Raw genomic sequence first — 23,893 nt, forward strand, 5'->3', positions numbered from 1 at the left:
TATCCCAGGGTACACCTCTCCAGTGAGAAGGGCAGCCCGACCTTAAAAGCAGCTGTCAATTCCTGAACTGTTCCTAGAAGTTCTCCAAACAGTCTCTGTGTGTTTAGGATGGGGGCTATTGATTCTGGGAGGGGAGGGGAATTTACAGCTGGTGACTATTGAGTGCGCTGCCATCTGGTGGTCAATGCCTTGCCACAAGGGGATGAGGAAAGGAGGTAGAACGGAGCATGGGACTGACAGATGGGAAAGGGCCTTTTCTGAGGGCCTGTCCATAAAGGGAGTGGTGAGATTGTTAATGTAACAACTGCATTCCCCCCCCACTCCCTCCCAGGTTACCGTGTGGTGTACACGCCGTCGGTGGAAGGAGCCAGCACTGAGATCATTCTGCCCAGCACCGCAACCCACCTGACCCTGACTGACCTGCTGCCTGGCATCCAGTACAACATCAGTATCTACTCCGTGGAGGAGAGTCAGGAAAGCGTTCCGCTAGTCATCCAGCAGACCACCGATGGCGTCCCTCAAGCAGGTACGGAGCGATGGTCCCACGGCACAGATGGGGGAAGAAGTGCAGAATAGGGATGGTGGGTGGAGCTGCCGTAACTTGAGACACAGGCTTGGCTCTGTCCTGCATCTTCCCGAAGGAAAGTAGGGGGGGAGGGGTGAGTAGCTGGTGGCGAGCAGGGCATCTGCAAAGGGCTTGTCCTTGGGAAGCAGGATTGGAGTATGAGAGACTGTGAGGAATGGGTGAGCATGCGATCTCCATTGTGGCAGGTATGAGGGATGAATTATTCATTGGCGAGCGAATTGTCCACATCCTTTCCACTCAAGAGGCCTCGCAAATGGAGTCATCAGCTCAACTCTCTGGGGCTCAGTCAGTCACGAGCTCGGCTGGGGGGGGGGTTGAGGGGAGCGAGAGGACCGTGGGTTTGTGCTCCTACCCCTGGCGCCAGATCTGTGCTTCCAGTGTTGGCCTATTGGCGGTGCTGTCATTTCCAGGTGAGAGACTTTAAACCCAGTAACCCCCCCCACCCCAGCTTACATTCCCGTGTCTTCCTGAGGACAGTAGCCTGACCAATATTTAGATTAGATCACTTATTTACAGTGTGGAAACAGGCCCTTCAGCCCAAAAAGTCCACACCGACCCTCCGAAGCGCAACCCACCCAGACCCATTCCCATTCACCTAACACTACGGGCAATTTAGCATGGCCAATTCACCTGACCTGCACATTTTTGGACTGTGGGAGGAAATCGGAGCACCCGGAGGAAACCCACGCAGACACAGGGAGAATGTGCAAACTCCACACAGTCGCCTGAGGCGGGAATTGAACCCGGATCTCTGGCACTGTGAGGCAGCAGTGCTAACCACTGTGCCGCCCATGAATTTGTGGTGACCAGCGGCATTGGAAGCGGATGGTGTGGTCCGTTATCACTGCGCTGTATGTGTGTGTAGCAGCTCACTGTCTGCCGCTTGGCATTCCTGATCCCCCCACCCACCCCCGCGTTACAACAGGGACTGCTCTAATAGTAAGCTGCCCTGGGAAGTCATGTAAAGCAGGTTTGATCCCTTCATGTGGCCAATTGGCAGCCTTGGGTGTGATGGTCTGGGATGTGAACTCCCGGCCTTCTCTTGAGGTCACAAAATCAGGCCTTGAGATTGAGGTGGCCCTCAGCCGGTTAGATAGAGCAAAGAGGCTGGAAAGTTGGTAGGGTGGGGGGGAGGAGGGGGGGGTGTTTTCACTCAAAACAAAACCTCTACGGGGAGAAAGGGAAAAACCTTTTTTTTAATTTACATAGCGACTGACCCAACCCTCGTGACGTCCCAAGGCTCTCCGCCCCAAAGAAGACCTGTCGAGCTGTGGCCCTCTTTCCCCTCCAGGCAGCAGAGAAAGGGAAGGGGTAGTTGGGGGCAGGTTATACAGAGCGTTGAGCTAACAAACTCATTTCTGAGCAGCCGAAGGGTAATGAGGTGCTGTACAAAGAATTTCCCGAGTTTAGTCCGTCCTTTCGTCGGTCAGGAGATAATCAGGGATGCTTCCCAGGGAGGAGAGAGGAGATGCAAACTTTTTGTCTGTAGCCCCCTTTTTTTTTTAATTGTCTCGATAGGTACGAGCTGCTTTTGAAGATGAGCGCACAGACCAGATCCTGACAGTCTGACAGCCCAGACTGAAACCTTAAAACAGTCTCTGAGCCCTCTGTTCCCTGATGTAATTGAGATCACCCCTGGATGTGCCTGCTTCACAGCTCCCCTGAGGAACAGGGGGAGGCTAGACCGCAAGAGCAGAGAGAGAGAACGCGGGACTGGCCTGTGGGCTGCATGGAATGCATAGCAAGTCCCTGGGTTTCTGTTCTGTCTCAGTCTGGCTTGTTCTGAGCCTGTATGACCAAATAGGGACAAAATAGGGATTCCTGCTTCTGCCAGCAATTCCCCTTTGTGTGAGGGAAGTCTCACAATTCTGAGATTGTGCTGTCAGACGAATGATTGCTCCGTGAGGCAGGCTGTCTGCAGCCAGGATTCCTTGGGGAAGTGGTTCTGTTTTCTCTGCCGCAAGATAAATTCTGTCTCGTTCTGAAGACAGTGTTTTCTCCGCCGAGTGTACTGGACAGAACGAGCTGTCGGAAACATGCAGAAATCCTCTCGTTCCTTTCCTGTGTCTCTCTCTCTCTCTCTCTGTCTCTGCCTCTGTCTTTCTTTTGTTCTCTCCCCCCCCCTCTCTCTCTCTCTCTCTCTCTCTCTCTTTCTGTCTGTCTGTCTTCTCTTTTGCTGTCTCTCTCTCTCTCTCTCTTTCTGTCACTCTCTCTCGCTGTCTGTTTCCCAAAATTCTCGGCTTGTTCAGGAGAGCACGGTCACCAGTTCTTGGGCAGGTGACCGACCTGCACACAGCAGCACCCCCCCCCACCAGCGGTGATTGCAGGTGTTGGCTGAGAGGAGGAACATGGGGTCTGCTCGGAAGAGCTGGAGGAGTTGAGCATGTGCCCTTTTTAAGAGTGTTGCACACCCTCACAACTGCGCCACACGGGCAGCTTACACCGTGGGTTTAAAGTCTCCGGGTTGGGGTCTAGAACCTTCCCAATACTTAACTCCAGGGTTGAGCGTGCTGCCGTTGATCTGGGATTTCTTTTATTTTTAACCCCTTTTTTGCATTATTGAGGACAGACTCCCTTTAAAGAATCCACCGCTCCCTCACGAGAGTCTTTGGGGAAAGAGAAAAAAAAGACTGGGCCAGGACCTTTGACCGTAGCTGGGAAAATTTGTCTGCGTCAAAAGAGGGAATGGTCCTGAACGTTAATCTCAAGCCACTTCATGAATAAACGTTGACCATGCCGTTGGATGGTGTCCAAAGTAGGAGGGAGTTCTGATCGCAAGCGTGTTGCTTTCATTACATGGCCTGGTGATTACCTGCCTTACCTGGTTAGCGGTGATAAGGATACGGGAGTTCCCCACTTCAAACTGACACCCAAGATAATGAGTAATCTGAGGGAATTCTTTCCAGGCTTAACCAACGCAGAGTCTGCACTCCCAGATAAAGCGGGGGGGGGCCAGTGAGGCCTAGGGAGATCCTTTGAGAGTGGAGGGAAAGCACTTGCTCAGTGTTTGGGCTTGGCGTTTGTTTGTTCAACACAATCAGGGTGAAGGGAATTATCCTGTCTACCTCAGTGAGGAACTGGGAGAAAATGTGATGGAAAAAGGGTGGATTTGCACAGGAGGGTTGGGGGTGAGGGGGGGAAGAGTTCAGAAGGTAGGCCTGGGAGAACAGAATTGGGGTGAACAGAGATTGGAATGGGGAGGGAGAGGGAGAATGTGGAGTGGGGGGAGGGAGGGAGAATGTGGAGGGGGGAGGAGAAGGAAGAACTGGAGATAAGATTGAATGGGATAAACGTACCTGGATCTCTCTTCCAGTGGTGTTGGAACCGCCGACCAACCTGCAGTTCAACGATGTGACAGAGAACAAGATCACTGTCATGTGGACCCCCCCTCGCGCCGTGATCATTGGTTACCGTGTCACCATGCTGCCGCTAGACCGCCATGACCGCCAAAGCACCGAACTGCGCCCATCCACCAACTCTGCCCAGTTCACCAGCTTACTGCCCGGCACCACCTACCGCTTCTCCGTCTACGCCTTGAACAATGAGGTTGAGAGCCAGCCTCTGGTTGGACAGCAGACCACCAGTAAGTGCCAGTGGAGCCCGAGCTGGGCTTGGGGGTGGGGGCCAACTGTGAGATATCAGCTCAGCCAGGGCAGAGCGGTCTTACTCCTTACCACCATGTGGAACTGAGGTGACTGGAAGAAGGATAATCATAAGACCTGGGAGCAGAAGTAGACCATTCAGCCCATCAAGTCTGCTCTGCCATTCAGTTAAGACCCTGGCTGATCTATTAATCCTCAACTCCATGACCCTGCCTTTTCCCGATAACCCTCACTGATTAAAAATCTAGCGTTCTGAGCCTTGAACATACTTAATGGCCCAGTCTCTGTCATGAAGAATCGCACAGATTCACCACCCTTTCAGAGAAGAAATGCTGCCTTGTCTCTCTCTGAAATGGGTGACCCCCGACGGTGAATTGGTGCTACCTGGCCCTAGATTCTCCCACAAGGGGAATTGACCTCTCAGTGTTTAAGCCCCTTAAGTGCCTTCAGAATGTTCCAATAAGATCGCCTCTCAATCTTTTAAACTCCAGTGAGTACAGACGCAGTCTCCTCGACCTCCTCTCAGAAGAAAATCCCTCTGTATTCAATCTAGTGAACATTCTCTGGACTGCCTTCAGAACTAATATATCCTTCCTTGGATAAGGGTGGGGGGAGCAAAACAGTATTCCAGATGGGGTCCAGCTGGTACCTTGTATTGCTTTAGCTTTATACTTTATACTCAGCGGCCTTTGAACTGAGGGCCAACATTCCACTGGCCTCCCCTATCGCCCACTGAGCTTGGATGCTCGCCCCTCGTGGATTATTCACAAACCTCTCTGTGTCCCGCAGCAAAGACGTCCATTTCAGCCCGTCCAGTTCCACTGGCCCTCGTTAAATTTGACCTTTTCCTTGTGGCGTTGCGGTTCCACATTGTGGCTGTCAGTGTGGATTCCAGTCAGGGAAGGGACGTTGCCTTTGATCTCTGACCAACATCTCTGTCTCAGGCTTGCTGCAGTGCTCCAGTGATGCCCAGTGCAAGCTGGAAGAACAACACCTCATTTTCCGCTTGGGGACTCTGCAGCTTTCCAGACTCGACATCGGGTTCAACAATTTTAGGGCTTTAAGCATCTTCTGCCATGTCCTTAGCCCACACACCAGGCCGTGTTACCACATGGTCTTCTATTGCAATGCTAACCCATTGTTAGCAACTAACCATCCCCATTAGTGGCTATTCATTCTCCCAGGCTGACTGTTACTCACACTTTTGTCTGTCCAAACCATCTTTCTTTGGGCTCTATCTCCACCTATTGTTTAGTCCTTTCCCTCCCACATCCCCCACCCCAACATTCTGCATTAAAAAAAAACATTTTCCTAGCTACCATTAGTTGTGAGGAAGGGACTGGAAATGCTATCTCTGATTTCCCTCCACAGATGCAGCCAGACCTGCTGAGCTTTTCCAGCAATCTCTGTTTTAGTTTCTGATTGCCAGCATTTCTTTTGAAAAAATGCCAACAGTGTGGAAACAGGCCCTTCAGCTCCACAAGGAAGGGTATCCCAGCCAGACCCATTCCCCTACCCTATTACGCTACATTTACTCCTGACTAATGCACCTAACTTACACATCCTTGAACACTACAGGGCAATTTAGCATGGCCAGTTCACCTAACCTGCACATCTTTGGACTCAGACACAGGGAGAATGTGCAAACTCCATACAGACAGTTGCCTGAGGTGGGAATCGAACCTGGGTCGGTGGTGCTGTGAGGCAGCAGTGCTAACCACCGAGTGCTAACCCTGCCACTGAGCCACCGTACACCCCCCCACCCAGGGCTTTTTTACAAATCTAGTTCTTTTTTTGACTGGGAAGCCAGTGTAGGTTTAGCGAGCCCGGCGCTGCTGGGTGAATGGGCGGGCGATGTGCGACATGGGGGCTGAATTTCATCTTCCCCCTCACCCTGTTTGGTCTCCCTGCCCTGAGCGCAGCTATGCCACACATCACGGAGCCGGCCACCCAAGGTTCTGGAACTGTCCGAAAACCGAATGGCTGTCGGCCCTGAGCAAACGTCAGGGCGAAAAGGGAATGAACATAAGTTGTTCGAATTCAAGTCTTGTCCTTATAAATGGTGCCTTCCACGACCTGGAGACTTCTCCACATGTCTCCAGCCAACGCAGCAGCTTTTGACGTTTGGTTACTGTTGTGCTGTAGGAACATGGCTGCTGTTTGTGCACAGCAAGATCCCACGAGCAGCAAAGTTTGCTTGAACTAATGTTGATGTAATGTTGGGGGGGGGGGGGTGCGGCAGTGCGTGAATATTGATCAGAACCTTCGAAGAGAATCCCCTGCCCTCCCCCCACCAATCTTCCCACCTAACCCCCTGTTCTTTATCACAGGAGTATGGTGAAGTTTTTGTTTTCTCCATCCAGCAGTATGAACCTCGGTTCAACGTTACATGTGCATAATGGGCAGCTCCAGTTGTGCGGCACTTACTCAGTATCGCCTGGTGGGTGGTAAGGGGTATTGTCAATCTCCAATTTGTCCTCCAGTTTGTGGGACTTGAGCCCCACAATCATCCAGCCCTGTGAGGGACCCATGAATCCTAGAATCCCTACACCGTGGAAGCAGACCATTTGACCCATCGGGTTCCCACCCACCCCTTCAAAGAGACCATTCCACCCAGACCCACACATTAACCCTGCATTTCCTCATGGCTAACCCACCCAACCAGCACATCCCTGGACATTGTGGGCAATTTAGCACGGCCAATCCCCACGTAACCTGCACATCTTTGGACTGTGGGAGGAAACCGGAGCACCCGGAGGGAACCCACGCAGACTCGGGGAGAATGGGCAAACTCCACACAGTCAGTCGCCCGAGGTGGAAGTCGAACCCGGGTCCCTGGCGCTGTGAGGCTAACTACTGAACCAGGCAGGGGAGGAGGCCCGGGGGAGTTCTTCCCTGCTGACTGGGCCAAAGGTTCGCCCTCAAAGAGCATCAAGTAAACGGTTGAAGAAGGGAAGGGAAATGTACATTTATATAGCACCCTTCACAACAACCAGGCACCCCCAACGAAGTAGCTTTTCGAAGAGCGATCACTGCTGCGATGTAGGCTACATGGCAGCCTGTCTGTGCACAGCAAGACCCCAAAACCATTTCTAGGACGAATAGCCAGATTGTGTTGATTGTGGTGGGAGAGATATTGACAAGGGCGACGTTTTAACTGCTGGTCAGATTATCTGCTCCTGATCACATTGCTGTGCGTGAGGGAATGTGATGGGGTAGCCATTTTTCCTCCGTTACAACGGTGGCTTCAGAAAGTCCCATCGTCAACTGCAAAACGCTTTGGCACGCCCTGGGTTCGAGCCGAGGCGCTACGGAAATGCAACAAGGTTCAGTGGTGTCGGGTTGTTCTTTTATTTTCTCGTGGGGGTCATCCTCATTTGTGCTTTCCTCTCTCTCTCTCTTTCTCTCCCCCCTCCCACTCGCAGAGCTCGACGCTCCCACCAACCTCAAGTTCCGAGATATCACCAAGAACTCGGTGCTGGTGACCTGGACTCCACCTCGGGCCCGGATAACCGCTTACGTGCTGACCTGGGCCCTGACCACTGACGAGAACGTCAAGACTATCCAGCTCGAGCCCAACTTTACCAGGTACCGGCTGCACCGGCTGCTGCCAGGATCCGAGTACGTTGTCAGCCTCACCGCGAAGCAAGGCAACCTGACAAGCCAGAGAGTCCACAACATTCTGACAACTCGTAAGTCTGTCGGCCTTGTCTTGTTCTCCAGTTTCTCCCCTCCTTTACCTCACCCTGTCCACCACTGAGTTTACCCTCAGAGCTCCCTGACCAGCAAAGGAATCCTAGTCTTGCACCAAGGCTGCGGTATCACCGGGCTGGAGATCGCTGTCTGCATTTACTTAGCACCTTCCAGTGGGGAAGCCACTCTTCCTTCCTTCGGCCCCATTACTTTCTCCAGCTCAAAGTCTGCACGAAAGCCTACTGCATTCCTCATCATGATGTTTTCACCACGTTCCCCTATGGCGCTGTTAATGCTGTTTTCCTCATTCCATTGATTGCCTTTCATGTAGAAACGTAGAAGTGTAGGCCATTCGGCCCTTTGAGCTTGCTATGTCATTTGGGACAACCATGGTTATTCACCCCACTCAGTACCCTGTTCCCACTTTCCCGCCAAACCCTTTGGTCCCTTTAACCCTAGGAGCTATGTCTAACTACTTCTCTAAAACATTCAGTGTTTTGGCCTCAGCTGCTTTCTGCGGCAGAGAATTGCCCGGGTTCACCGCTCTCCAAGCGAAGGAATCTCTCCCTGTCACCCGAGTAAATTGTTGGCTGTCGGTGTCGACCTAAACCTTTGTCAAGAGTTGGCCGAGCAACAAGAAGATGGGGGAGGGGTGAGGGAGAAGTCATGACATGTCCCCCACTTCCTCTGGCTCTGTTAATACTTGGGCCTGAGAGCAAAGGCCTGGCCCAGTCACAGACTGGCCGACGTAAATTCTGAGCGCTGCTCTCTTTCTCTGGGTTAGTGGAGTTTGTTTAGGCCGCACCAGTTGTACTTGCGTGGCCCACGAGTGTGCGCGCACTTCCTTCCCCAGTCTTGCGTTTTTTTTTTCAGGAGGTTTGTACCAAACTTGGGGGATGGAGCTTTCCACACTGGGCAGTTTTATTAACCTGCCTGTCATTCTGGCCTTCCCATCCCTCCCCTGTTAGCCCAGCAAATCTTACTGATTATTTTTCTTTGAATACATTGCAGGGGAGACCGTAGGCCCAGTGCCAAACTTCAACACAGAGGTGACGGACACCGCTATCATCATCACATGGACACCCATGCCCAGGATATCATTCCGGGTAAGAGCATGGAGCATAAAGTGGTAAAGCAGATGTGTGGCATTCTTGCTTTTACTGGTCGGGAATTTGACTACAAGAGTCCAGAATGTCATGTTGCAGCTTTATAAGACTTTGGTTGGGCCACACGTAGAGTATTATATTCAATTCTGGTCATCACCCGAGTAAATTGTTGGCTGTCGGTGTCGACATAAAGGAAGGATGTAAAGGCTTTGGGGAGGGTGCAGAAGAGATGCACCAGGCAGCTGCCTGGTTTAGAGGGAATGAGCCTTAAGGAGAGACCAGAAAAACACAGGTTATTTTCTCTGGAGCGGTGGAGGCTGAGGGGAGACTTGATAGAAGTTTATGAAATTATGGGATGAATAGATAGGGTTGATGGCCAGAATCTTTTTCCCCCCGAGTTGAAATGTCTCATACTAGGGGGCATTAAAGGTGAGAGAGGAAAGTTCAAAGGAGATGTGAAGGGCAGGTTTTTTGCACAAAGAGTGGTAGGAGTCTGGAACGTGCTGCTGGTGGAGACAGATACGATAGGGGCATTTAAAGGGGCTTTTAGGTAAACACATGAATATGAAAGGAACGGAGGGATATGGGCTAAGGGCAGGCAGAAGGGATTAGTTTAATTTGGTGTCATAAGGGCCTGTTGCAGTTCTATGTTCAATGTTTTCCATTCTGGATGGACTGTTTAGATCAGTCAGACCAGGTGGGTAGATCCATCTGGTTTGAAGAGGGGGCGATTGGGTGGAAGTGCAAGAAATTAGAGTTCTTTCACGCAGCAATGTTCTTTCCGAAGTGGAGTGGCCCGTCTGAAGGGGGGGTGGGATTCCACAGAGACTCTCAGAAGAGAGATTGAAGAAAGGATCAAAAACGAAAGGAAAACTTTGGGGACCAAGGGAGCACTGTCGACGGGGCTAAGTGGCCTCCTGCTGCGCTGTGTGATTCCTTTATTTTTGGTCCCCCCTCCTCAACACCGTGTTAGGTGGGAGTCCGACCCAGCCAAGGTGGAGAAACCCCTCAGGAAGTGACCAGTAACTCCGGGAGCATCATCATCTCCAGCCTGACACCTGGTACCGAGTACACCATCTCCATCACAGTGATAGCAGACGACCAAGTGCAGGACAACCCCATCACCAAGACCGTCGTCACTGGTGAGGCTCTCACCCGGTTACACTGTCCGATATTAAAAAGGGAGCTCTCCACTTCCACTCACTCTTGTCCTGTAAATGCCTTCAACCCCCTCCAGGATTACTGCGCTCCTCCAATTCTGCTCTCCAGCGCATTCTTCATTCACCCCAACATCGGCAACCATGCCTTAACTACCTCAGCCCTACGCTGTTACAAACTGTCAGGACTTGCCCGCCTCTCTAGCTCCTTATCTTTTCCTGACGCTCATTAGAACAAACCGTGCCAGTCTGACAGACATCTCACTCATCGCTCCGAATGTATCTCAAGTGTCCGGTCTCTGCGTGGCCTTTTGTTGGTGTAAATCTGTTCAAACGAAGTGGGCATTGCCAGCTGGCCTGGTGTTTAATGCCCTTCCCCCGTTGCCCTGCAGAAAGTGATGCTGAGCCATCACCTCTGCCATCCTTGCCCATTCCGAAATGCTCCCTGATCTGAGCAGCTTTCTTGGTTGTTTCAGAGGGGCAGTTATGGGTCACATGTAGGCCAGACCGGGTATGGATAACATACTTCCTTCCCTGAAGGACAACAAGGGTTTTTGTTTAAACAACAGTTGACAAACGACCACCGTTCGTTAGACTTGTTTTAGTTGGGAATTGCTGTTAAATGTTATGGCATGACAGTGCTGCCAGGGAGCTGGGTTCAACGTTAAGTGTGCTGTACAAATGAAAGCTGTTGCCATGTCCCTTGGTCTCTGGTTAGCCAAGAGCTCCCCCTGTTCGCCATTTTGTGATACTTTTTTGTGTCAATGACGCTGGTGTTGAATCAGAATGTTTCTGGTGATTTTTTTTGTTGTGTACGTTCACCCCACTGTAAACAGAAATTGGGACACTGGCATGGAGAGCAATGTATACCCCCCACCCCCCACCCCCAGTTTTGCTGCTGGGTTTATAGTGACCCTGTGGGGCTCAACATAGCCGGCAGCAGGAGGGAGATTGAACTGACTATGGCTGTGGACCCTTGACAATTTGCCAGTACCTCTCAGGTTGATTCATAGAACGATATAGTTTTTTGGAAGATGCCATTCTGCCCATCGTATGTCAGTGACAACTCTAGTATTGTTTGATTTGATACTAGTCTGTAGTTGGTGTCATTACAGCACAGAGTGTGGCCATTCAGCCCATCAGGTTGGGGGGGGTGATGGTCTAGTGGTATTATTGCTGGACTGTTAATCCAGGTACCCAGGTAACGTTCTGGGATACTGGGTTTGAATCCTGCCATGGCAGCTGATAGGATCCGAATTCAATAAAGAAATCGGGAATGAAGTCTAATGATGACTGTGAATTGACTGTTGGAGGGGGACACCCATCTGTTCACTAATGCGCTTTAGGGAAGGAAATCTGCCATCCTTACCCGGTCTGGCCTACCTGTGACTGCGGACCCACAGCAAAGTGGTTGATTCTTAACTGCCCTCTGGGCAATTAACGATGGGCATTAATCAGTGCCTCCCTAATCCTGTGAACGCCTGAAAAAATGTTATCAGTTATCAACTCGGTGTAGAACAATCATTGGTTGAATCCCCTCCCTCCATCCCAAATATTTCTACTCTTTCTCCCAATGACCAAGCTCCAAACACACCCCACGCCTCCCACCCATGTTCTTGCCACCCCTCCTGAATCAGAATGAGCGGTGACCTCTCGTGATCTCTCAATTCTCCTTCCCGTGGCTCGGTCTGTCGAGTGTTCTCTGAAGATGCTCCCATGAAGCGACTTGGTTGGTTAATGTGATGCTATACGAATGCAAGCTGTTGTTGTTGTTGTTGTTGTCATGTAGTACAAACCCCAATCTCTCTTTGTTGCAGAGTTGGCCCCGCCCACCGACCTACAGGTCTACCCTGATCCTACCACTGGAGATCTGATCGTGACTTGGCGAGAGGGACCATCAACAGGTACAGGCCGACTTCCCATCTGCGGGAGAGGGGCTCCCACCACAGAGTTCCCTGGGGTATTGTGGGGTGGGGGGGAGGGCAGGTGGTGGGGGGGAGAGGAGCACACTGGAGCCAAAATATCTACCGATTCCCTGATACATCCTCCACACCTAACATGGGTGAACTCCCCATCGTCCGCCCGATTCATGCTCGAAGGTGACTGGTTTTGGGGATGAGGAGCCACAGGTTAGCTGCTTAAGGGGACGTGCAGCTGGAGCAGAGCAGCAGCTTTAATCCCCCGGAGAGTGTCCAGATCCTGGTAAATCTGGGATTCATAGCGAGCCGCCCTTATTCACTGATCATGTTTCAGAACAAAGGGGTTATTGGCCACACATCCTGGCACACCCAGATATCAGCTGGTGAGGTTTGGCCATTTTCAATGGCTTTGGCCAATCTTAGCTGCTTTCGGTTACTCCCGGCTCTTTGGTGTTCGTGCCCAGTGTGTCGGGTACAGTGCTGCATTCGTCACCCAACTTCTTCCTGTTTACCCCCTCCCCCCCCGTGCCAACCTCGAACTTTTGAATACCTTCTTCAAACACCAACCCCTGCCAAAGCTGTGTGCGCCCACTGAGATGGCATTGCCTGGTGCCAACCCTGAAGTTTCACTTGTGACACCCTCGTCACTCTATCTTGGGTTACACTCCCCACCCATCCCAAGGTGCCGACTCGTTTACCAATGCCCCCTTTCATTAATTTTTTTTAAATATATGCTCCCACCCTGTGATGACAGCAGTGTCTTGTGTGTTTACAATGTTCAGATATCACCGGCTACCATGTGACCTGCACCCCAAAACCAGGCCAACAGGGCAACCTTCTGGAGGAGTTTGTTGAAGCTGGACAGACCTCGTGGATCCCCGAGAACCTGACTCCTGGCATTGAATACAATGTCAGTGTCTATACTGTCAAGGACAACAAGAAAAGCCAGCCTGTGTCCACGGTGATAACCCAAGGTAGTTGAGGAGCAGAGGCGGCGGCCATGATAGTTTGGCGGCCATAACGGTTTGGCGGCCATGACGGTTGTTGTGGTTTATTTTTCAATTGTAGGTTGTGAGGACAGAGACTGGGACACACTGAAAACGTCCGCAGGCTTAGCTTCTAAAGCTTCACACTCGCTTTAAACTCTCAATGCCACGTTTGAAGCACTTTTGTAGTCCATGCTTAAAATGCAGATGCAAGTGTCACAAAATGGCTTCCATTGAGAGCTGCACTTCTTTTGTTTGCTTTAGTTTTTAAACAAAAAAAAGTGTCAAAAAATTCACTGCAGCGCGCTCTTCCTCTCACTAACTTTTGTTCATTCAGCGATTGAACAACCTTTCCATTACTGGTTATAAAAATGATGTGAGAAATGTTTGGACTTTAGATCTGAATTTCAAACTAGTGGGATCCACGGTTTGGGCACCAAAGGGAGGGCGTAGATGGAAAAGGCAAGTATGTTCACGGGCCAAGACAGAGTGGCGGGAGGTGGGTGGTTTCCCTGCCAGTGTTGCTTGGGAAGTGCAAGTTGCTGAGGATACTGGTTTAAGGCTGGTGAGGAGTGGCAGAGAAGAACAAAATGGCCTCCCAGCCAGTCGCAGCACGTTGTCAAGGTAACCAGCATCAGTTGCAGCCCAGGCCTTCGTGCCTCAAAGAAAAGGCAAGGGGACAAAAACTAAATATATTCACATGAAGATTAATATTTCCAAAAGGAACCAAATGTTGGATATTTTAATAATTTAATCAATAAAAAGTTTGTATTCCACCCTCGCAATAATAGCGAAGGATGAGGGCTTAGAAGGATGGGTTAGTAAATTTGCAGATGACACTGAAGTTGGTGGAGTTTGGGACAGTGCAGAAGGATGTTACAGGACACTGATAAGCTGCAGAGCTGGACTGGGAGGTGGAAATGGAGTTTAATGCGGAAAAGTGTGAGGTGATTCATTTTGGAAGGGGTAACAGGAATACAGAATACAGGGCAAATGGTAAGGTTCTTGGTAGTGTAAATGAGCAGAGATCTCAGTGTCCATGTGCATAGATCACTGGTAGTTGCCACCCAGCTTGATAAGGTTGATAAGAAGGCATAGGATGTGTTAGGTTTTATTGGTAGAAGGATTGAGTTTCGGAGCCATGAAGCCATGTTGCTGCTGTATAAAACTGCTGGTGTGGCTGCACTTGGAGTATTGTGTACAGTTCTGGTCACCGCATTATAGAAAGGATGTGGAAGCATTGGAAAGGGTGCAGAGGAGATTTACCAGGATGTTGCCTGGTATGGAGGGAAGGTCTAATGAGGAAAGGCTGAGGGAATTAAGGCTGTTTTCATTAGAGAGAAGAAGGTTAAGAGGTGACTTAATAGGAGGCATACAAGATGATTAGAGGATTAGATAGGGTGGACAGTGAGAGCCTTTTTCATTGGATGGCGATGGGTAGCCCGGGGGGACATAGTTTAAATTGAGGGGTGATAGATATTGGACAGATGTCAGAGTTAGGTTCTGTACTCAAAAGAGTAATAAGGGCGTGGAATGCCCTGCCTGCAACAGTAGTAGACTCGCCAACATTAAGGGCATTTAATTGGTCATGGTCATGGGATAGCCATATGGACGAGTATGGAATAGTGTACGTTAGACGGGCTTTAGATTGATCTCACAGCTTGGCGCAACATTGAGGGCTGAAGGGCCTGTACTGTGCTGTAATGTACAATGTTCTATTTTGAATGCTTGCAACTTTTTTTGCAGTTAAATCACCTTTTTTTTGTTAAAGCAATGTCATGCTATTTCATTTCTTTCGAGTTTTCTTCTTTGCTGTTTAGTTTTTTTTTTCTTGCACCTTTAACGCTGCCTTGTTGCCCTTTGACTAACCAGAAATCCCCCAACTCACTGACCTGACCTTCGTTGACGTAAGTGACACGAGCATTGGCCTGCAATGGACACCGCTAAACTATTCGGCCATCACTGGCTACCGCATCACTGTCATAGCGGCGGGGGAGTCGGTTCCCATTCTCGAAGACTTTGTCAGCTCGTCGACGGGATACTATACTGTGCAAGGCCTGGAGCCCGGGATAGATTACGACATCAGTGTTATCACCCTGATAGAGGGTGGCACTAGTGTCACCACCACTCGCAAGCAGCAAACTGGTGAATTTTCTTTCAGCTCCTTTCTTCCAACCCTCCCCTCCCCCGCCCCAGTTCCTATCTCCCCCACCCAGATGTCAGTGAGCAGTCTCCTTCCTTCTCGCAGTGACCTCTTGCCTACACACGGGTGTGTGTAGAGATGGGTGCTATGGCCCCTCTCTCTCTTCCACTCCTCTCCTCCTCCTATGTTTACTACCCCTACTCCCACCTATCTTCCTGCACTCTACCCCTCCCCTTCCTCCCAATCCACATCTCTTTTCCCATTCTCCCTTCTCCTCCCCACTCTCCCCTCTCTTTCTCCACCAATTCTATCTTCCCCACTTTCTTTTTGCCCCCCCATTATCCTCACCCACCTCTCTCTTCGCCTGTTCTCTCTCTTCAGCCTCTCCTTAGTCCCCTTCTCTCCTCACCACCTTCTCTTCACTCCACCTCTCTTCACTCCCCTCCACTTTCTTGTCACAATTCTTCACCCCGTGTTCAGCCCCACTCTCAAGATGGGCATGTGATGAGTTGAGCATGTGATTGATGATGTCATTGAGGGTAATGCATGCTGGGAGAGTGTCCATGATAGCTGCCCAGAATAAGTTGCAGAACGTTCCAATCCAAAGCCAGGACGGGAGAGGTCGTGAGGTGATGTCAGGAAGACTCTAAAGCCGGTGGAACTTGTCTCCCAGAGAAAAAGCAGGGCTTTGGCAACTTGGGTGTAGTTGCCGATGTTGCCACAGGGGGTGCTGTCCTGAGCTAGTGCACGGCACGACATCAATGCAGGTTCTTTCCCCCGATGCTATTAACATGCCAGGGTAGATGGGGATTGGTCGGGGTGTTTCCAAATAACAATGTTGGGAGTGAGGGAGACTGGAATCCTTCTGCCACTTCCCTGTTCGTTCAGCAATTCCCTTTGGGGGGTTGGGATGGGGATAAGAGGGAGGAGAAAAATGGATGTGGTGGGGATGGGTTGGAAGGTGAATTGTAGGGGCTGAAGTGTGTGTACGAACCTCAGTTGCATGGGGTCTGCGTTAGTGCGGTCCCAGCACCCAGTTCAGTCCAGGAGCTGCTGCTGACTCATAGCTTCCCATTGCCCCCTCTCCAGCGGTACCACCCCCCACCAACCTGCGCTTCACCCATGTGGGGGCAGATACTATGAGAATCAGCTGGTCACCCCCTCCCTCCATCGACCTCAGCAACTTCCTGGTGCGCTACAGACCCGTAGGGGATGAAGAGGGGTCAACTGATCTGACCATCACCCCTTCAAACAGCATGGTGGTACTGACAGGTAAGGCCACTGTGTGCGTATGTGTGTAATGTCCAAGTTTATGTCAATGTGTGTGCCTCTCTCCCTCTCTTGCTCTCTCTCCCTTTGTCTCAATCTATCTCCCCTTCCTCTCTCTCTCTCATCCCCCCTTACTCTGGTGTTAGCCTCTTTTTCTATCTTTCTCCCTTACTCTCTATCTCTCTCTCTTTCTCTGTATTTCTCTCCTTTTTTCTCTCTCACCTTCTCTCTTTCTCCCTCCCTTTCTCTCTCTCTTTCTATCTCCCTTTCTCACTATCCCTTCCTTCCCTCTCTCCCTTTTTCTCTCTCTCTCCCTTTTCTCTCTCTCTCTCTCTCTCTCTCTCTCTCTCTCTCCATCTTTCTCTATTTCTCTTCCTATCTCTCTGTCTGTCTCCCTTTCTCTCTTGTTCTCTCCCTTTTTCTCTCTGGAATACTATGTTTAAGTTCTGATCTCCCTGCTATAGGAAGGATGTTGTAAAATTTGAAAGAGTTCAGAAAAGTTTGCCAGGGTTGGAGGGTTTGAGCTATAGGGAGAGGCTGAACGGCTGGGGCTGTTTTCCCTGGAGTATCGGAGGCTGAGGGGTGACCTTATAGAGGTTTGTAAAATCATGAGGGATGTGGAAAGGTAGATAGATAAGGTCTTTTCCCTGGATTGGGGGAGTCCAGAACTGGAGGGCATATGTTTAGAGTGAGAGGGGAAAGATTTAAAAGGGACCTACAGGGCAACCATTTCACACAGAGGGTGGCGTGTGTATGGAATGAGCTGTCAGAGGAAGTGGTGGAGGCTGGTACAATTACAGCATGTAAAAGGCATCTGGATGGGTATATGAATAGTAAGGGTTTAGAGGGATATTGGCCAAATGCTGTCAAATGGGACTAGATTAGATTAAGATATCTGGTTGGTATGGACGAGTTGGACCCAAGGGTGTGTTTCCTTGCAGTACATCTCTATGACTCTACCTCTCTCTCTCCTTTTCTCTCATTCTGTCTCTCTCACACACTCTGGGGACACTGTGAGTGACAGTTCTTGAGCTGGATTTGAATGTTGTGATCCATCATTGTTTCGTAAAAATTTCATTGTTGTGGGTTGGGGTGTGGGGAGCTACATTTGGATCTAACCTGACACCATTGACTGTTCCTCAGGTCTCCAGCCTGGCACAGAATACCGGGTGCAGGTGTACTCTGTGATCGACGAGAGAGAGAGCGCTCCGCTGAGTGGCACTCAGCGAACAGGTAATCATCTTGCACGTGGCCTTGGCAGAATTCTGGGCACACTGCCGTCACTGGGTTTACAGGAATAGCCAGACTGCGGTACCTCGACCAGCTGGTGACCAGTTGGTGTGGGTTTTCTTTTAACTCAAAAACAGCCCCAGTAGGAAGCATTTGGAAGATTGTGGGTGAGATATTGTGGTATTCTTGAGAGGATCCAGAACCACCTGGGAAGTTAAGAGCTCAGCTGTTCCAGGGGGCAAAGTGAAAATGCCCCCCTTCCAGAACATGGCTGAGACTGGAACCAGTGTTTCTACCTCATCGTTAACTGCCTTTTGAACTGAGTGACCTGATCGGCCATTTTGGATGGCATTTGTTACCATAGTTACATGTAGGCCAGACCAGGTAAAAGTGGCAGATTTGCTTCCCTGTAGAGGATTAGTGAATTCAGTGGGATTTTTAAAAGGAGCTTCACAGTCACCATTACTGGACTAGCTTTCAATTCACAGATTTGATGATTGAATTTGAATCTCGTGAGCAAGATTAATTCTGGATTACTAGTCCAGTGACGATACCACCTCATGACAAAGTTTCATGGTTCACAGATATATGGGCGTTCGGCCTTTCCGAAAGCAAGGATCGTTATCATAGAATTTACAATCGGAAAGAATCTACTCAGCTCAACTGGTGTCTGCTGGTGTTTATACTGTACCCTCTCCCATCTCTCTTTCACCTCACACAGGCTAACTAGCCCTAATCCATTCTCCTGCATTCCTGTTCTGTACACCGTTCTCACTGGTCACATTGGGTTGTTACAGTGGTGAGCACTGTTGCTCACAGCACCAGGGACCCAGGTTCAATTCCAGCCTCAGTTCGATTCCAGCATGTGTGCAGTTTGCACACTGTCTGCGTGGGTTTCCTCTGGGCGCACAGTCCAAAGCTGTGCAGGTTAGGTGGATTGGCCATGCTAAACCGGCCATAGAGCCCAGGGATATGCCGGCTAGGTGGGTTAGCCATAGGAAATGCAGGGATAGAGTAGGGTCTGGGTTGGATGCTCTTCGGAAGGTAGGTGTGGACTTGATGGGTTGAATGGCCAGCTTCCACACTGTCGGGATTCCATGGTCCTATCCTTTCAGGATTTGGAAGCCCTCATTAATTAGGTCATCCATCATCCATGCTCTTTTCAAGGAAGAAAAGGATCCCAACGTGTTCAGCATTTTCTGACAGTTGTAATAAATTTGAAATATCTTATCTCCTGCACTTCTTCCGGTATCTGTCCTATTCCGTTTTGTCATTGGGTGACTGGAACAAGTGAACCGATTTATGGTAACACTGTCAGCTACACTGCCTGTGTTGGTGAAAGGCCTTTTTGTCTGCTTCACTCACCCGCTGAGAGCACTTCATTTCCCCCACCGCCGAGTCAGGAAACTGAGAGACACATGCCTTTAATGCAGACTGCCTCTAGCCAAGGAACAGGTTGAGAATTGGAGCTAGAGATGTTCTTGACACTAATCTGTTGCTTGCTCTGAGCAAGTTGTTGGCAACCCCCACTGAACTCATTCTGAACAACACCCACCAGGCCAGTGTACAGTTGATGAACTCCTGTAACTCAAGACTGCACCGATTTGTTTTAATCTTATTTTGTAGCCACCCTGGGCTACTGTTAACCAGCTCCTTGCAGGATATGCCTTCAACTAGAACTGTGTAATATTTAAGATGCACACAAAGTCTGATAAATTTCTTCATGAGTCCCCCTCACCTTAATCCACTAGCCACCCTCCATCCCCATACACGTGCACGCACGGAGACACATGGACACCACACACTCTCACACACATACATGCACACAGAAACATATATGTGCACAACACATTCACACACAGGTACATGCACACAGAGGTGCACACTGACATACGCACATGCACATGTGTGCACACATGCACACAGATATGTATGCACACAGGCGCACATGCACAGTGGGACAGGCACACGCACGCCGGGATGTGCACACGCACACAGACAAAGGTGTATACACACATCCGTACACAGACTCAGGCAGCCACACATGCGCACAAAATATTCACCCTGTCTTAGGAAGTATTTCTATACACAGAAGCTAATAGATGTTTGGAACTCTCTCCCACAGATAGCAGTAGTTGCTTGATCATTTTGATTTTAAATCTGAGGTAGATAAATGTTTATTAAGCGAAGATATTAAGGGCCCAAGCCAGGTATATCGAATTTGGCCACAGATCAGCCGTGATCTCATTGAATGGTGGGCCAGGCTCGAGGGGCTGAAGGGCCTAATCCTGTTCCTCCCCATCATTTCCCACTCATCCATGTGGTCTCCTTTTCCCTTTAAATACCATTTGCTTCAACTTATCCATGTGACCAAACCACATTTGCACCACATTTAGAGTGAAGACATTTTCAGCTGAATTTATCAGTGATGGAGAGAGGAACTCATTATTGGATGCCGCGTTTATCGTTTTGGGAGTGGAGGCGCAGTTCTGCGAGTTTCTCATGCTTTTCGGTTCTGTCCCTCCAAAAGCTCAACCCCAGAGCCTCCCAGAAATGTCCGCTTTTAACGTTTTAATTGTGTTGTGACAGTGTAGCCCACGTTCCTGTGATTTGTGTAAACTTAGGTAAGCTGTTAGGTATCTCCACTCAAATCACTACAAAGAGATGTGCAGCTGAAGTCTCAAGACTGGACCAATTGTTTTAATCTTCATTTTGTAGCCACCTTGAGCCTCTGATAACCATTTCCTCGCAGGATATGCCTTCAATCAGAACTGTGTACTATGAAGGCCAATTAACCTGATAATATTCTTCAATAGTGGCCCCTCCTCTCCTCACAATCCACTAACCACCCTCCCTCCCCAGACACACAGAGAGACACATAGACACCACACACAGACACATAGGCACGTACACGTGCACTGCCTTCCTGTGCCAGGCAATCTAGCAGGACAGGCTGGGTGTGGCCTATGTGTCTGAAAAATGTCTTGAGCAGGTTGGTTGTTGACTTAAAAATCTTTCCAATGTATGCGGATGATGGAGTGGGCTGGAGATTTCCCACACGGCCGCATAGAAATTGGAGCCAGGAAGAGACAGTATTGTGTGTTGCCACGGCAACCTGAACTCCCCGAGCAACCTGTAAAACACAGCACGTGCTCATTTGCCAGTACCTGACCGTTCTGCGAGTTTATTAACCTTACCTGTGTTCTGTCACACTCCTGCTCTGCGTTAACTACACTGCACCCAGCTCCTAATTTGATGTTGCCCTTGAATTTTGAAATCGTGCTTGCTGTTCCCTGAATCCGAATTATTGTTGAAAATGGTGAACAGCAGTGGACAGGGCCGTGATCCGAGTGGAATTTGGCACCCTTATGTCAGTTTTTTACATTGATCCCTCCTTTCTGTGCTGTGTTTTGTTATTTGGTTGTTGAGCCCTCAATAGAACTATGTCAAATAGAGGCACAGGAGCAGGCTGTCCAGCGGAGGACATTTTGTTATGCCTGGCCTGAGAATATTAAACTGTGCATGGCCATCTTTGTTAGCCAGGCGCTGTTGCAAGGAACAGACTGAGATCAGTTCTGTGTCGCTGGCTGTCACTCTCAGAGATGGTCCGCCTCCTAACTGCGTCCGTTCACCTTGGCTTTATGTTCTTCTGTTCTGAGTGGGCACCCCGTCAAGTTCCCCGGAGTTGCATGTCACATCTTTCATTCATGCACGGGATGGGGGTTGCGTCGCTGGCTCGGCTGGCATTTATTACCCATCTCTAATTACTCTAAAAACCACTGCTCCTTGTGATGGGTTTGGGGTGGGGAGGGTGGGGTTACAAGATCTCCCTGGCATTCTGAGCCAAAATTTATCCCAGCAGGCGGAAGCAGACTGATGGGAGTTATGATGTTGTGGGATCTTGCCGCATGTGGGTTGGGGCGGGGGAAGGTGGGTGTGTGCCCTCGGGATGGCGCGAGGCTGTGCCAGCATCCGTGTGCAATGCGTAGAGCCTTTTGATGTATCCACGCCCCCTTTGCCAATGCAGGTATCGATTCCCCGACTGGCATCGACTTCTCCAACGTGGCGACCACCTCCTTCACCGTGCACTGGCTGCCCCCCAAAGCCCACGTCACTGGCTACCGAGTGCGGCATTACCTGGAGAGCGGCGCCAGGCCGAGGGACGAGCGGGTACCGGCCTCCCGCACCTCTCTGCAGCTCACCAACCTGGTGCCGGGCTCGGAGTATGTCGTCAGCATCTACGCCTTCAACGGCAGGCAGGAGAGCTTGCCCTTGGTCGGCCACCAGTCCACAAGTAAGTGAGGTTCATGGGCAGGCCATGTGACTCCCCTCGCGGCCGAGTGGCCAGCCCGACTCACTGAGCGCTGGCTGGAGCCCGGTGGACGGATCAGGTAGTTGGTGGGACGGGACACATGTGGGAGGTTGGTAGTTGTGGGAAGGTGGCCCACGCCCATCGGAAGAGAGGCTGCTGGATAGGGTCAGGGCCAAGGTGGGGGTGAATCCTTCTGCAGTTGAACAACTGACACCCGTTGAACCCTGGGAACTGGGCCAGATTAGAACTGTTCTCACTACTGATGTTTCTTGTCACAGAGCAAGTTATAAAGTTCCATCGTCGTGCCATCTTTGTCAGATGTTAAAAACCTGATGTTTCTGCTACGGATTACCCTCCTGTCAGTGATTCATTGGGCGTGATGATTCCAGGAGATTTGAGTAATTTTACGTGAATGAAATCTGGTCATGTTCTGTATCCGACAAGCCTCTCTGCAGTCACAGTTGGCTGGGTGGGAGGGAGTCAGAGAGAGGCTTTTGCTGCAGGGTTTTCTCCGGTTAGTTTTGTTGCCTCCCTCCAAGCGGTCCGACTGTGAGAGGGAAGAGGGGTGCTGTGGGGCAGAGGAATGTTCCATCGTGTGACATTTCGAGCATCGATGTGTGGGGTCGGCTCACAGGCCCGTTAACCCCCACCCTCTGCCACGCGCCTGTCTTTTAATGTGTGCTTATTCTTTCTCCAGTCTCGGATTCTCCGACTGACCTGGAATTCACCCGTTCCACGCCTACAAGTCTGACCATCAGCTGGAAACCACCACCCGTGTTTGTTAAAGTCTACCGCATCGCTTTTGGAGAGTCAGGTAGGTACCTGGCCCTGTCAGTTATGACGTGAGGACCACTGCCATCTGGGGAGTTGTGGATAATGGCGGACGTTGTCAGAGGATACAGCGGGATACAGATCAGTTGCAGATATGGGTGGTGAAATGGCAGGTGGAGTTTAATCTGGGCAAGTGTGAGGTGCTGCACTTTGGGAGATCAAATGTTAGGGAAAAGTATAGAGTTAGTGGTAGGACCCTGAACAACATTGGTGTACAGAGGGATGTTGGGGTTCAAATCCATAGCTCCCTGAAAGTGGCCACACAAGTATGTAGGGTGGTAAAGAGAGCATATGGCTTGCTTCCCTTAATTGGTTGGGGAATTGAGTACAAGAGTCAGGATGTCATGTTGCAGCTTTGTAAGACTTCGGTCAGGCCACACTAGTATTGTGTTCGATTCTGATTGCCACGTTACAGGAAAGATGTGAAGGGTTTAGAGAGGGTGCAGAAGAGATTTACCAAGATGCTGCCTGGATTAGAGGGTATGAGCCTTAAAGAGAGACTAGAAAAACTCAGGTTGTTTTCTCTGGAGCGGTGGAGGGTGTGGGGAGACTTGATAGAAGTCTATAAAATTATGGGATGAATAGATAGGGTTGATGGCCAGAATCTTTTTCCCAGAGTTGAAATGCCTAATATTAGGAGGCACGCATTTAAGGCGAGAGGGGGAAAGTTCAAAGGAGATGTGAGGGCCAAGTTTATTTTACGCAGAGTGGTAGAAGTCTGGAACCCACCAGGGATGATGGTGGTGTGGAGATACGATAGGGGCATTTAAGGGACTTTTAGATAAACACAGGAATATGCAAGGAATGGAGGGATATGGACCAAGGGCAGGCAGAAGGGATTAATTTGGTGTCATGTTCGGTACAGCATTATTGGCTGGAGGCCCTGTTCCAGTGCTGTCGTGTTCTATGTGAACATGGTGGCTTCAGTTGTTGCAGAAGGTTGCAACTCAGCCTTGCTCTTGGGGCTGTTCCAATCTGGGTGCCTCACCTTACACAGGTTATATTTGAGGGGGGGAGAGAGAGAGAGAGATAGCTGTCCAGATTTAGACTTATACAGCA

General features: G+C 50.2%; 1 protein-coding gene across 5 annotated transcripts in view; it reads left to right on the forward strand.

The window, feature by feature from the left end:
* Positions 1-23,893, forward strand: part of LOC122551435 (fibronectin-like) — a 96,461-nt gene that overhangs the window by 40,040 nt on the left and 32,528 nt on the right. For 3 of the 5 annotated variants that reach the window (XM_087988886.1, XM_043693335.2, XM_043693336.2), the window contains exons 18-29: positions 332-526; positions 3,900-4,169; positions 7,614-7,880; positions 8,893-8,987; positions 9,961-10,129; positions 11,962-12,048; positions 12,846-13,037; positions 14,922-15,194; positions 16,282-16,464; positions 17,605-17,694; positions 21,719-21,985; positions 22,701-22,817. In XM_087988886.1, coding sequence (XP_087845012.1) covers positions 332-526; positions 3,900-4,169; positions 7,614-7,880; positions 8,893-8,987; positions 9,961-10,129; positions 11,962-12,048; positions 12,846-13,037; positions 14,922-15,194; positions 16,282-16,464; positions 17,605-17,694; positions 21,719-21,985; positions 22,701-22,817 — 2,205 coding nt within the window. The remainder of the gene's footprint in view (positions 1-331; positions 527-3,899; positions 4,170-7,613; positions 7,881-8,892; positions 8,988-9,960; positions 10,130-11,961; positions 12,049-12,845; positions 13,038-14,921; positions 15,195-16,281; positions 16,465-17,604; positions 17,695-21,718; positions 21,986-22,700; positions 22,818-23,893) is intronic. The other 2 variants (XM_043693337.2, XM_043693338.2) reach the window with 1 other exon arrangement.

The sequence above is a fragment of the Chiloscyllium plagiosum genome, unplaced genomic scaffold (assembly GCF_037043375.1).
Source record: "Chiloscyllium plagiosum isolate Xiang-an unplaced genomic scaffold, Cpla_swu_hap1 HiC_scaffold_7, whole genome shotgun sequence".
In the NCBI taxonomy this organism is placed as follows: domain Eukaryota; kingdom Metazoa; phylum Chordata; class Chondrichthyes; order Orectolobiformes; family Hemiscylliidae; genus Chiloscyllium; species Chiloscyllium plagiosum.